At 44.2% G+C, this 15,225-nt stretch overlaps 1 protein-coding gene across 3 annotated transcripts in view; it reads right to left on the bottom strand.

Annotated features, from left to right (window-relative positions):
• The window catches only part of DSCAM (DS cell adhesion molecule), a 712,133-nt gene that overhangs the window by 58,602 nt on the left and 638,306 nt on the right, over positions 1 to 15,225 (bottom strand). For all 3 annotated transcript variants that reach the window (XM_040338983.1, XM_040338982.1, XM_040338984.1), the window contains one exon: positions 11,210 to 11,359. In XM_040338983.1, coding sequence (XP_040194917.1) covers positions 11,210 to 11,359 — 150 coding nt within the window. The remainder of the gene's footprint in view (positions 1 to 11,209; positions 11,360 to 15,225) is intronic.

Here is a 15,225-nt window from a genome sequence, read left to right as displayed (position 1 = left end):
CTCCCCTTCCTCTCTGCAATCTATAAAAAGAACACCCTCCACCCTGATGCCTCTGAGAGCCAGCTGCCACATTGCAGGTTCTCAATCACTATTGTTGCTGACAAATGTGGTGCCCCTGATGACTGGGAACTAACCAGGGTGGTTCCCAATCATGTGATCGCTATGTCAGCTATGACATCATGATTACTTGCAGGCTGAAGACTTCACTGGAAAAAAACACCTTCAAACACAAGAATGTAGCCTATCCCTTCACTAGAGACCAGTGACATCACTGAGAATGCAGTCAGAATGCAGCCTATCCATTCACCAGAGACCAGTGACATCACTGGGAATGCAGCCTATCCATTCACTAGAGACCAGTGACATCACTGAGAATGCAGCCTGTCCATTCACTAGAGACCAGTGACATCACTGAGAATGCAGCCTATCCCTTCACTAGAGACCTGTGACATCACTGAGAATGCAGTCAGAATGCAGCCTATCAATTCACCAGAGACCAGTGACATCACTGGGAATGCAGCCTATCCATTCACTAGAGACCGGTGACATCACTGAGAATGCAGCCTATCCCTTCACTATAGACCAGTGACATCACTGAGAATGCAGCCTATCCCTTCACTATAGACCAGTGACATCACTGAGAATGCAGCCTATCTCTTCACTATAGACCAGTGACATCACTGAGAATGTAGCCTATCCATTCACTAGAGACCGGTGACATCACTGAGAATGCAGCCTATCCCTTCACTATAGACCAGTGACATCACTGAGAATGCAGCCTATCCCTTCACTATAGACCAGTGACATCACTGAGAATGCAGCCTATCCCTTCACTAGAGACCAGTGACATCACTGAGAATGCAGCCTATCCCTTCACCAGAGACCAGTGACATCACTGAGAATGCAGCCTGTCCATTCACTAGAGACCAGTGACATCACGGAGAATGCAGCCTGTCCCTTCACTATAGACCAGTGACATCACTGAGAATGCAGCCTATCCCTTCACTAGAGACCAGTGACATCACTGAGAATGCAGCCTATCCCTTCACCAGAGACCAGTGACATCACTGAGAATGCAGCCTGTCCATTCACCAGAGACCAGTGACATCACGGAGAATGCAGCCTATCCCATCACCAGAGACATCACTGAGAATGTAGCCTATCCATTCACTAGAGACCGGTGACATCACTGAGAATGCAGTCAGAATGCAGCCAATCCATTCACCAGAGACCAGTGACATCACTGAGAATGCAGCCTATCCATTCACCAGAGACCAGTGACATCACTGAGAATACAGTTTATCCATTCACTAGAGACCAGTGATATCACTGAGAATGCAGCCTATCCCTTCACTAGAGACCAGTGACATCACTGGGAATGCAGCCTATCTATTCACATTAGACTACATTCCCAGTGATGTCACTGGTCTATCTATTGTCCAGAGATCAGTGGACTCACTGAAATACAGCCTATCCATTCCTTAGAGACCAGTGACATCGCTGAGAATGTAGCCTATCCATTAATAATGACCAGTAACACTGAGAATGCATCCTATCCATTCACTTTAGACCAGTGACATCACTTGGAATGTAGCCTATGTATTCCCTAGGAACTAGTCACACCACTGAGAATGCAGCCTATCCATTTTCTAAAGACCAGTGACATCACTGAGAATTCAGCCTATCAATTCACTAGAAACTGGTGACATCACTGAAAATGTAGCCTATCCATTCACTAGAGACCAGTGACATCACTACAGTACAGCCTACCTATTTTCTAAAGGCCATTGACATCACTTACTGTAGTGTGGCCTACATATTACTAGAGGCCAGTGACTTGTATGTAAAAGGGTTAATTGTTTCCTTTCCCTGTCTTTTGCATTCTGCATATCTCCAGGGTAAAATTAAAAATGCAAACTTACAGTTTAATTTTGCAAATGATTTTTTTTTTTTTAGCTGTTCAATCAATTAATCATATAGCTAAGAGCTTTTTCAAAATAACTCGATATATTATTAAAAGCAATTCCAGCTGATTAAGGAAATGCAAATAATTTACCAGGCTTGAAATTGGCAAATTAATTAATGGAGCCCTACTGTGCACAACGTCAGTGTCAGGAAAGTGAGGCACTTGCAGGCCCGTGTCCATGGAGTACATGCACTGTGGTTGTCTCTAGCCGGGATCTGCAGCTTCTTCCCCCATAGTCTAAAACCGGTTCTGTCACACAAACTGAATACACAAGGAAGGCCCTTTATTACCCATGAAAGGATATGTCTAACAAAAAGTGATGCTTGAATTTTTACGTGGAGGCTGACTTCCATCAGCTCCTTACATCGTTTAGGGACTGCGGTGTCAAGATCTGAGAGTTCTTACTGTACATTATAAAGAGTTCAACAGACTCCATAAAATGGGAAATGTCTAGAAAGTTGCCTTTTCAGCTCCCTGTATTTAAACTTCTGTACAAAGAAACTGCTCTCCAGTTTCACAATTCATGTATTTCAATTTAGACAACCTGAAAGAAAATAATTATATTATCACCATTGCAATTTTCTAAAAATTGGACAGAGCCCAGGAGAAGCTTCTGAACTGATATGTACCATTTTATGACAGCATGTTCAGTTCTATGCCCTGTACATAGAATGAATAGACATGTGCATTCGTTTTCGTTAGAATATCGTTAGAATATGCATATCGTTAACAAACGATAACGAAAGTGCAAGAAACGAAAACCGAAAGATCCGACATAAAAAATGCTTTATTTTCGTTTTCGTTGCGGTAAAAATTCGATATAGAGAGATTCGACATTATAGGGAAAAGATTCGACATTATAGAGAAAAGATTCGACACTATAGAAATAATAGATTCGACATTACACAGAATAGATTTCGATTTATGAGAAAATAGATTCGACATTATAGAGAATAGATTCGACATTATAGAGAATAGATTCGACATTATTACTAGTCATACAACATTAGAATTCTTGTAGGCGAATTCAACGTAAAGATTCGACGTTCCGTCGAATATTCTTTTGAACATTCGACAGCAACCAAAAAGATTCGACGTTCCGGCGAATATTCTTTTGACCATTCGACAGAAACCAAGTGTTATTGGATTTTCGGACGAAAGCTATTACCCAACGAAAAACGAAATAAATTAAAACGATTTTCGGGAGTAACTAAATAAATTTATTTTCCAAACGAAAACGAAAAAACAAAATGAAATATTCCAGTCTGCACATGTCTCAGGCCCCATACACATGATAGAATCCATCCGCTGAAAAATCCCAGCAAATGGGTTTCAGCGGATAGATCCTATGGTGTGTACACTCCAGCGGATCTGTTTCCGCGGATATTTCTCCCCTGGGATGGATTCCAGCAGATCGAATATTTGCTGACATGCCAAACAAATCTATCTGCTGGAATCCATCCCAACGGATGGATCCGCTGGTCTGTATAGACTCACCGGATCCATCCGTCCGAAGGGATCCCCCGCATGCGTCGTAATGATTCGACGCATGCGTGGAATTCCTTATATGACAGCGTCGCGCACGTCGCCGCGTCATCATCGCAGCGACGGCGCGACACGTCATCGCCAGAGGATTTCGGCGCGGATTTCAATGCGATGGTGAGTACCGCGGAAATCCTCGAGAGGATTTATCCGTGGAAACTACACACGGCTGGACCGTATCCGCGGATAAATCCTCCCGTGTGTATGGGGCCTAAGAATGAATGCTGTGAGAGCCTCCATTATCAGCCAATGGTTCCAAGGAAAATACCTTTCTGTTGCCTTGAGCTTCATAGTTGTATATCTGGAGTGTGAGATCATTTAAAGCAGTGGTTCTCAACCTGGGGTCGGGACCCCCTCAGGGGTCGAATGACAATTTTCCAGGGGTCACCAAATCCTGGACTGTTCCTGAATCCCGCACTGCTCTCTCAGCCTTTTCACTGTCCCTGGAGCTTGTGGCCACCCAGCTGGGCTGTTCCTGGAGCCCGCAGGCGCCACTTCACAGCCACCCATTCAGTTCATGTCATGGCTGGGGGGCAGAGAATAGGGGTCAGCTGACTGGTGAGGAATGTGAAGTGGGAGGGGCCGGAGGAGACCCTATCTCCTGATTTCTGCATAGGTGTCACTGCTGCAAAACACCACAAAATCGGAGACACAGTGAGAACACTACCTGTGAATATAGTTACCGATAAAAGTCCCCACTGCAGTTCTCAGATCAGCATATGACCTTGATCAAGAGCACCTAAGTTGGCTGATCAGAACTCCCCCCAGCACTGCCACTTATCCCACCCCCATCCAGCACTGCCACTCATCCCACCCCCCACCCACAATGACACTCATCCCAACTCCCCCCACCCCCCCTATCATGGAGTAAGAGAAGAAATAAAAATAGAGAATATGTGGAAGGGAGAGGAAAAGAGGGGGAGGAACAAAGAAAAAGAGAGAGAAAGAATAAGAGAAAGGGATGGGGGAAAAAAAAGAAAGAAATTAGGATAGAGAGAGATAAAAGGGAAAGAAAAAGAGTGGTACATCCTAAAATGTACCATAAGGGGTTTTAATACTGAAGGGACTCAGGGAGCGCTAAATGTCCTTGGGTTAGGGGTGCATATTACTTGTCTTGTTAGGGGTCCCCACAACTTGGGAAATTGTATCAAGGGGTCACGGCACTAGAAAGGTCGAGAACCACTGATCTAAAGGCACTGCTGCCTATGACTGCTCGCGATATTTGGAGTGAGATGTGGTGATGTCACTGCTGTGTTGCTCCCTATTCTTCTTGCTGGAGAGGAAACCATACCTGTCGACCTGTGGTGGAAGGATCTTCCTGCTTCATCAATGCTGAGGTTCTGTGCTTTCTCCACCTCTCCTGCTGCTTCCTGAATACTCAATTACTAGTTATCAAGGGGATAGCTCTGACAGGAGGAAGCAAACACTGCTCCTCTACCAAGATGGCTGCATTCACACACAGACATAGTGCAGCAAGGTAAGTCAATAATGGGGGAAAGATTGGATGCAGGAAGACCATAGGTAAATTTAGTTACTGTTTCTTGTCTTTTTTTTGGGGGGGGGGGGGGGGGGCTGTTAAATTTTTAACCGTTTAGATCTTCTTTACATTTCATTTATTTTATTTTTGAATTCTATATAACTACATATTATTAGGCACTGACATTATATCAGGAGTCTTAGACACCTTTCACATGAACGCCCCCTGTCCTGTCTCAGTAGAGAATCCTAGACTGATCCCCTGCTGAGTCTGATCAGAATGGAAATGAATGTCACATACAGCGAGAAAATAAATATTGAACACGTCACCATTTTTATAGGAAATTATAATTCTAAAAGGTGCTATTGAGTATTGACATGAAATTTCCCCCACATGTCACATGTAACAACCCATGGCTAAAGGATTCATCAACCTTGGTCCTTACCATTAAATTAAAGACACGGACTGTGTGACATGGGTTTTATATGGCCACAGCAGCCAAATTGTATTAACCAAAGAATAAAATAACATCACGTAAAACATACCCGTAAGTGCAAATTTCAACAAAGTAATGCCCATCAGCAAGAGGTCTTTGGGTGACTTTAAGGCACAATTTATAACTGGAATGGTCCATGTCCTCAGCCGTGCCCCAACCGGCACAAAGACGCTCCGACATCACACATACTTCCACATTCCCCTCCCCCAGGGGACCTAGCTCTTGGGAGAACCACCGCTAACCAAGTGGAAGCGCCATACCTTAGATGTGCCCCACTAATCCTGTAACCATGTAATTCCTCACTGACCCCCCAAAGACCCCTTGAAACGACGACTGCTGTGACAAAATTGAGCAATATACACCAGTCAGTAAATTATACCCATATACAATGTTTTTTTTATGCGTTTAGTTTTCATTTTGTCTCATTTTATTGTACATTTTTTATTTAATAATTTTTTTGGGGGGAAAAAAAACATAACAAACTCACTCAACACTAGAGACACAAATACGCCCACTAACACCCCTACACAAGACCCTCTCCTCTGAACCCTGCCCATTCTAACTTCTACCTCCAATCAGGTAAGGTCCTCCACCCCTGCCCCCACTACTGACCTAGCTGACCGTTCCCTGACTCTGTTCCTCCCCTAGTCATGCTGCCCCTCCATCCATTTTCTCCTACGGGTCTCACTTGCAATCCATACATACAAAGAAACCAAAACAAATAATTTCAGACATTAAGTTATGTGTAATTAAAGGAGTTCTCTGACCTAAAACTTTTAACCCCCGCTGTGCCCGGGCTGTAAAACTATACAAAATAAACTTTCACTTACCTGCCTACGATCCCCCGTTGTTCCGATATCGCCGTCCCGTTCTCCGGTCCCGGTCTCTTCCGCTTCCTGTGTGTCGGTGACTCATAGTGCGCTCAGCCTATCAGCGGCCGCAGCAATGTCCCGTCGCGGCCGCTGATAGGCTGAGCGCACTATGAGTCACCGACACACAGGAAGCGGAAGAGACCGGGACCGGAGAACGGGACGGCGATATCGGAACAACGGGGGATCGTAGGCAGGTAAGTGAAAGTTTATTTTGTATAGTTTTACAGCCCGGGCACAGCGGGGGTTAAAAGTTTTAGGTCAGAGAACTCCTTTAAATTGAATGACATAGGGAGTAAGTATTGAACACACCAACTGAAATGTATTTAATACTTTGTACAAAATCCTTTGTTGCTAATGACGGCTTCAAGACGCCTCCTGAAACGAGTCGCATGCATTGCTTAGGTGTGTTTTTGGCCCATTCTTCCACACAGATTCAAATCATGAAGGTTTCATGAGCCTCTGCTATGAACTCTAAACTTTAGTTCTTTCCATAGATTTTCAATTCAATTCAATTCAATGGCTGGGCCATTCTAGCAGCTTTATTTTCTTTCTTTGAAACCAATTGAGAGTTTCCTTGGCTTTGTGTTTGGGATCATTGTCTTGCTAAAATGTCCTCCCTTTGTTTCAACTTCATCATCCTGGTAGATGGCAGCAGATTTTTATCAAGAATGTCTTGGTAAATTTTCCCATTCATTCTTCCTTCAACGATATGAAGTTTGTTAGTACTGTATGCTGAAAAACAACCCCGCCCGTACCATGATGTTCCCACCTCCAAACTTCACTGTTGGTATGGGGGGTGTTTTTGGGGTGATGTGCCATATTAACTCGAAACATGTGTGTAATATGGCTTCCAAAGAGTTCAATTTTGATGTTGGTCTCATCTGAACAGACTATATTCTCCCAGTATGTCACAGGCTTGTCTACATGTTGTGCAAAAAACTTTAAATGAGCTTCACCGCTTTTTCATTCAGCAATGAAGTCTTGCGTGGGGAACGTGCATACAGGCCATGGCGTTTGAGTGCATTACTTATGGTTTTCTTTGAAACAATTGTACCTGCTAATTTCAGATCTTTCTGAAGCTCTCCACTACACAAGAATGGAAATTCCTGGTCCTTGGCTCTTGAACAACTCTTCTGATAATTCTTTTCACTCTGTCAGAAATCTTGCAAGGAGCACCTGGTCATGGCCGGTTTATGGTGAAATTATTTTCTTTCCACTTCTGGATTACGGCCCCAATAGTTCTCACTGGAACATTCATAAGTTTCGAGAACCTTCTGTAACCAATGCTATCAGTATGTTTAGAAACAATAAGGTTGCAAAGGTCTTGAGAGAGCTCTTTGCTTTTGCCCATCATGACATGTTTCTTGTGTGACACCTTGGTAAGGAGACACCTTTTTATAGGCCATCAAATTTTCGAATTTCCACTAACAAGGGACAGGTTTGAATAGAAGAAGATCCTGGACTGCCGCAAATGAAATCCAAAAAACAACCCAGGCGATGCAGTCAACATGAAGTGAACAACAGGAAAAAGGTGGCTGACATGTTTCACATCATGTGATGCTTACTCATCGGCTATCCAATGCACCTGTGCATAGCCAGCACCATTTTGGTTTAGAGGGACGGAAGCAAAACCAAGGGATCAGCAGTTTTTAGAGCGGTATCGTCTCTCACTTCAATTAAAGGGACAGGATTGCTTTCTAATTACTGATAGATTTCAACTGGAGTCTTGGCTTTCCATGCCTTTTTGCATCTACCTTTCTTCATGTGTTCAATACTTTTTCCCTGTGTCATTCCATTTTATTACACATAACCTTATTTCTGAACTTATTTGTTTTGGTTTCTCTGTATGCATGGATTGCATGGGTCGTTACCGTAAAATTTCATGTCAAAAGCACCTTTATAAAATAGATTTACCTAGAAAAATGGTGACGGTTCAATACTTATTTTACCCGCTGTAGGTTACATCCATGTCCACCTTGATTTCCCTCCACCTTGTGATGGAAAAAAACTCACTCCCCATGGCAGATGCTGTCAGCATTCCTGAGTCTCCCACCGCCGTCTCTTCACTGTGCAGTTGTAGGTGGCACCGGACGGGTGAGCCTCCTCACCGGGCCGGTTAGTGCTGTTAACAGGGCCGCCATTCGGGGGGTACAGGCAGTACACCTGTAAGGGGTCTGGAGGTCCCCAGGGCCCCAGATGGCAACCCCCCTTTTTTTAATTTATTTTTTATAAAAAAATATATATATTTTTTTAATATAGTTTTATTTTATTTTTTATTAAAGGGACAATTTTTTTTTTTTTTTTTTAGAGGTCCGGAGGTCCCCAGGGCCCCGGAGGGCCACACTGCCCCAGATGGCAACCCCCCTTTTTTTTTTATAAAAAATATATACATTTTTTTAATATACTTTTATTTTATTTTTTATTAAAGGGACAATTTATTTTTTAGAGGTCCGGAGGTCCCTAGGGCCCCAGATGAAAACCCACTTTTTTTTATATAAAAAAAATATTTTTTATTTATATATATATATATATATATATATATATATATTGCACTTTTAAAATTTGAGTAGGAGAGTCAAGGAAAGGAGGGAGATCCAGGATGTTTGTTGGAAGTAAACAGAACATTCCCATTGTACATGTTAATGGAGATGGCTTGAAGCAAGTGGGTGCTGTAGCAACTAGCAGCTGGAAACCGGTATTAAAACAAGTCAAAGCATATATTGGCAGCACACCATGGATCTTCAACATAGCATGTAAAAATGTATTAAGTCGGTCACATCACAACTGTAAATGTTGATCTTTCGGGACCATGCGGAACCCTATGTGATGCCTGATGAAGGGGTTCTGCTTGTGCCTGAAGCGTTGCAATTTACTGCTGTGATGTGTTTCCTGTAATAAATTGTTGGACGTTATATTAAAGATTCATGATGTGCCGGTAATATATGTTTTGGCATTTGTTGAAAATAAATATTAAATATAATTACGTATATGTATTATAAATAAGTACATTTAAAAAAAATTACATTTAAAGTTATTGTACAGTCTCAAGGTTTTTCACCTTAATGCATTCTATGCATTAAGGCAGTGGCGGCCGCTCATGCAGGGTGCAGCGCCTCTAATCCATGTGCCCGGCCCATAATATACATGCAGGGCACCGAACATATGGATTCCAATGTCTTTTGATTAGAGGCTCTAATTGGCTTCAAAAAGGGTGGGCTAGGGGCACAGATCACTGCTCCCTGAGGTCACCCAGTTGTGTGACATTAGTGAATTAATATTCGCTAATGTCTTCCAGTTTCTCCTCCCGGCCAATCAGGAAGCAGGTCCTGAGAACCGATTGTCCGGTAGTCCTAAGACCCGATTTACCTTGAGTCCCAAGTCCCGATTGGCCGGGAGGAGAAGCAACGGCTGGGACTCAGGGGGGGAAGCCGCCAAAGCCGTGACATGAATGGGAAGTGTGGGGCTGACAGGCGATGGGCGAGCGATGTGACGATTGAGTGACGAGGGGGGTACACATTGATTGACCGAACAAGCACTGGGAGTTGGTTGGTTGGCTGGCTGGGGGATAGGGGGTGTGGCTGGGGCCGCCCCCCCCCCCCAAAAAAAATGTAACACCAGCCGCCACTGCATCAAGGTGAAAAACCTTAATTGCTGCAGCTTCCCCCAGACTCCCCCCCCCACTGTTTCTTACCTGAGCCTGGTCCAATCCAGCGATGTGCACAAGCCCAGCGGTTCCAGCCTCTGTCTCTCCCCTCACTGGACATTCTATGCATTAAAGTGGATGTAAACCCAAAAAATGTTTTTTTTGTTTTTGATGTCACAATGTATAAGATTCCCTATCATCTGTGCCCAGTCTTGCCACACAGAGTTAATCCAGCTCTGAGCAATCCTCTTTTAATGTTCAGTGAAAATTAACAGAATTCCAGATAAAAACTTGCCAAATTATAAAGTCTGTTTCTCTGTTCTTGCTTTGTGTTACAGGTTATTTACATATCTAGAGCTTGGACATGTTTATCATATGTTATGTTATGTTTATCATAATATGAGGTGATCCAAAGTTCATTGTATATTACCAGGATATGTAAATAACCTGTAACACAAAGCAAGAACAGAGAAACGGACTTTATAATTTGGCAAGTTTTTATCTGGAATTCTGTTAATTTTCACTGAACATTAAAAGAGGATTGCTCAGCGCTGGATTAACTCTGTGTGGCAAGACTGGGCACAGATGATAGGAAATCTTGGGGGTTTACATCCACTTTAAGGTGAAAAACCTTCTTTGCTGCAGCTGCCCACCTCCCCCCCCTATTTTCTTACCTGAGCCCGATCCGATCCAGTGATGTGCATGAGCCCAGCAGCTCCAGCGGATGTCTCTCTCCTCATTGGACAGATTGATAACAGCAGGAGCCATTGGCTCCTGCTGCTGTCACTCAAATCCAGTGACACAGGAGCGGAGCCGAGTCCCACTGTCTGTGTCAGTGGACGCAGCAGCATGACTCCGTGAACCCGCACGGGTTCTCCCATGGAAATCGGCTTTCCGCGGGGGCACCCCATGAAGAGGAGGAGCCAGGAGCGCTGGCAGGGCACCCAAGAGGAGGAGGATTGGGGATGCTCTGTGCAAAACCCTTGTACAGAGCAGGCAAGTATAAAATGTTTGTTATTTTTATTACAAAAAAAATTCCAAAAAATCTTTACAACCCCATTAAAAAATAAACAACATATATACTATTGAGTTGAAGAGGAAATGTATTTTTATCTTAGAACGATAAGTGATGGATTCTTTAACATGAGTAAAAAACAGAGAATAAAAAATAAAAATAAAACCTTTTAAACAACGTTATTAAATGTACACTCACTTGTTCCAGGGCGAGCATCAGAAACGTCCACCAAGGGCCCCGTAGCCTGCGAGACAGACTGGTAATGCACCGTGTGAGTCACAGTTAACGACTTCTGTTTTGATGACTCGCCAAAGTCGGCATCAGTCAATAGCACCGTCGATCTGTCATCTGGAAGGCAGAGAAGATATAGCATTAGAGGAAGATATAAGGGGCTTAAAACCTTAACGCTGGCATAACAGAAAGGTGACTGATTTAAAGCTGTGCTCCTACATTAATTAAGAGGAGTATATAACGCACAGCCTATTGCAGCTCTGCCATATTAGATGCATTTAAGAATGCCAGAATTAATTGCTTGAACATAAATCTTAAAGTATAGGAAGGGGAGTGATATATGACGGTTAAGTGATGGTATGGACATACCAGCCAGTATGCTTATCACAGCTAAATGGACCACTATGTAGGCCCTTCAGGAGAGAGATAGAGGGAAAAAAAACACATTTAAAGCATTTATAATGATTACTTCCTACCTAAAAAGGAGAATTAAGAATTATGCAGTTTGTTGTCAGCTGCATCAACATATTTTTCTATTTTGTAATTGAATAAAAATGGGAAAATGCTCATTTATTGCAAATAATTATTCACACTTGTGGTAATGTCTTCTCTATGTGGTGTGTTGCCCTTGCCATTTATTGTAAATATCACACTAATGCATTGTACAGTAGAGGGCAATTGCCAACAAAGAAAGCAAAACTTCTGCCATGCAGTGGGGCCTACCCCCTCACACTGCAAGGGCTAAATTCTTTTTTAGGTTGAATGAATGGAGCCGCACCACAACCGCACTGCCATTCAGAACCGGCATGGTGGAATGGCATTTTGAGGGATGCCTTCTGATAAACATTCGACCACAAACCACTTTGAAGAGGAACGGCCAGGGATGGACTGGCCATTGGGACTACAAGGAGTTTACCGGTGGGCCGATGGCTATGTGGGCCGGCTTCAGTGACAGCGGGCCGCTGCCCCCTTCCGCTCCTCTGTCTCTCCCTCCCCGCAGTGCTCACCTGGGGGGGAACAGAAAAGCAGGGGGATGACAGAGGAGCATGGGGGGGACCAGAAGGAGCACGGGGGAGGGGACAGACAGCTGACTCAACAGCTATGGCCTGGGAGTTTCTCACTTCTGCCTAATCTTGTCCCATGGGGGGGGGGGGGGCACCAAACTGATTCCTTGCCCCGGGTGAAATAATGTCTAGCTTCCCCACTGGTATTGCCTATAAGAGTACCAGTACCAGCCGTTTTACTCTAATAAAGTAGAACAGCTAGTGGCTAGTGAAGGGGGAGATGGGGCTTGGTGGCTGGGCGGGGGGGGGGGGGGGGGGCGGGAGTTGTCCGGCCACCATAGGAGAGACCTATCAAAGTGGGCCAGTCTGGATGAAGTCCAGGGCCAAATTTTTGTCCCAGTCCAGCCCTGGGAACGGCTATGTTATTTGCTTGTGTGAATGACCCCTACTTACCCAATCCACCGTTCTCAAAGGTTCCTCTGCTTTTTGAGACCAGTCCTACGGCCTCTCCTCCCTAAGGTTGCCACCTTTTCTTCAAGTCAAACCCAAACACTTTAGCCGCCCAGGACACCTTTGGGTGCACCAAGAAGAGTAGTAATGTGGTGCACATAGCATGCCGTAGCGAACAGTGCTTGTGGCCAAATTGCTATTGCTGACATCATTCTGCATCCCAGTGATGCCAAACCAGCCACCCACAGCTCCCCAGATGGCAACAGATTTGTGTGTGACTATCTTGGTTACTTGGGGAGCCTCAGCCCAGTCTGAATAATGTGTTTCAGTCCGCCTGAATCCCGGACACATGATTCAAAATCCGAACTGTCCGGGTGAATCCCGGATAGGTGGCAACCCTACTCCTCCCCCATGCTCCAGCAGTTGGATGCTCTCTGGTGTCATCAATACTGATGGAGGATATTAGATACACCTGTTTAATTGCTTGGTAACACAAATTGCTAATCAGCCAATTACATGGCAGCAACTCAATGCATTTAGGCAGACGTGGTGAAGATGACTTGCTGAAGTTCAAACCGAGCATCAGCATGGGGAAGAAAGGGGATTTAAGTGACTTTGAGGCCCCGTACACACGACCGAGAAACTCGACGGGCAAAACACATCGTTTTGCTCGTCGAGTTCCTTGTTCGGCTGTCAGAAAACTCGTCGAGCCAAATTTTCCCATTGCCCAACGAGGAAATAAAGAACATGCTCTCTATTTGGCTCGACGAGTTTCCCAACGGGTTTCTCGGCGAAAAGTGTACACACGACCGAGTTTCTCGACAGAATATGTCTCCCATCGAGTTTCTGGCTGAATTCTGTCGAGAAACTCGGTCGTGTGTACGGGGCCTGAAAGTGTCATGTTTGTTGGTACCAGACAGGCTGGTCTGAGTATTTCAAAAACTGCTGATCTAATGGAATTTTCACGCACAACCATCTTTTGGGTTTTTCAGAGAATGGTCCGAACAAGAGAAATATCCAGTGAGCGGCAGTTGTGTGGAGGAAAATGCCTTGTTGATGTCAGAGGTCAGAGGAGAATGGACAGATGATAGAAAGGTAACAGTAACTCAAATAAACACTCGTTACAACCAAGGTATGTAGAATACTATCTCTGAATGTACAACACATCGAACCTTGAAGCAGATGGTCTACAGCAGCAGAAGACCACACCGGGTGCCACTCCTGTCAGCTAAGAACAGGAAACTGAGGCTACAATTCACACAGGATCACCAAAATTGGACAATAGAAGATTGGAAAAACGTTGTCTGGTCTCAATTTCAGCTGCGACATTCAGATGGTCGGGTCAGAATTTGGCATAAACAGCATGAAAGCATGGATCCATCCTGCCTTGTATCATCGGATCAGGCTGGTGGTGGTGTAAGGGATCATTTTCTTGGCACACTCTGGGCCCTTTAGTACCAATTGAGCATTGTTTAAATGCCACGGCCTACCTGAGTATTGTTGCTGACCATGTCCATCCCTTTATGACTACAGTGTCCCCATCTTCTGATGGCTCCTTCCAGCAGGATAATGCACCATGTCACAAAGCTCAAATCATCTCACCACTGGACAATGGGGTCCCTGCACTCCAATGGCCTCCACAACCACCAGATCTCATCTAATAGAGCACCGTTGGGATGTGGTGGAATGGGATATTCCCATCATGGATATGCAGCCGATAAATCTGCAGCAACTGCGTGATGCCATCATGTCACTATGGACCAAAATCTCTGAAGAATGTTTCCAACACCTTGTGGAATCTATGCCACGAAGAATGAAGGAAGTTCTGAAGGCAAAAGGGGGTCCAACCCGGAACTAGCAAGGTGTACCTAATGAAGTGAGTGTATAACGCATTGGATGTGAGAACACCAAGGGAAAGTCCAATGCGGAAGTATAGGGGAGTGGCGTCTACTTGGGGGAGTGTAGACTTTGGCAAGTATATAAATGAGTATTCAACCCTTGCAGTTCGGGGCAGCCCCAGTGCCAGGGAGGATTTTCACCTTTCCTGGGTTAATCTTTTACGCAACACATAATCAAGTGCACTGTAATGTGTGTTGACACACTACAAAAGATTGCTAATGTGTGATTCTAGATTATTTATTTTTTTCTTTTATCTTTTATTTTGCCGTTTGACTGCAAAGCACTTTTAAGAAGAAGACACAGGCTCAGGGACCGCTCTGCTTACAAAGCAGGAAAGCCCATTAAATGAGTAAAAAGTCCAGCGTAGGAATGGAAATTCTTACTGTATGTTCCAGGCCATTAGCAGAATAACATAAACCTCCGTAGCTTCGTGTACAGTGGAGAGGGCAGAACTGCAAAGTATTAATTGAAGCAGAAACTTTTCTTGTGTTGGTTTTGTTGCTGATCCCTGACACTAATGCAGAGGATTGTTTATATGCGCGGCTCTATATATAACATGGGTATTCATCACAGATTGAAATAGACTTTGAAATGTGGTGCCGTTTGGAAATGTGAAATTTTCAGCTGAAA

The sequence above is a fragment of the Rana temporaria genome, chromosome 2 (assembly GCF_905171775.1).
Source record: "Rana temporaria chromosome 2, aRanTem1.1, whole genome shotgun sequence".
NCBI classification, from domain to species: domain Eukaryota; kingdom Metazoa; phylum Chordata; class Amphibia; order Anura; family Ranidae; genus Rana; species Rana temporaria.
Note: the sequence above shows the minus strand (reverse complement) of the source record. Positions and strands in the feature narration are given on the sequence as shown.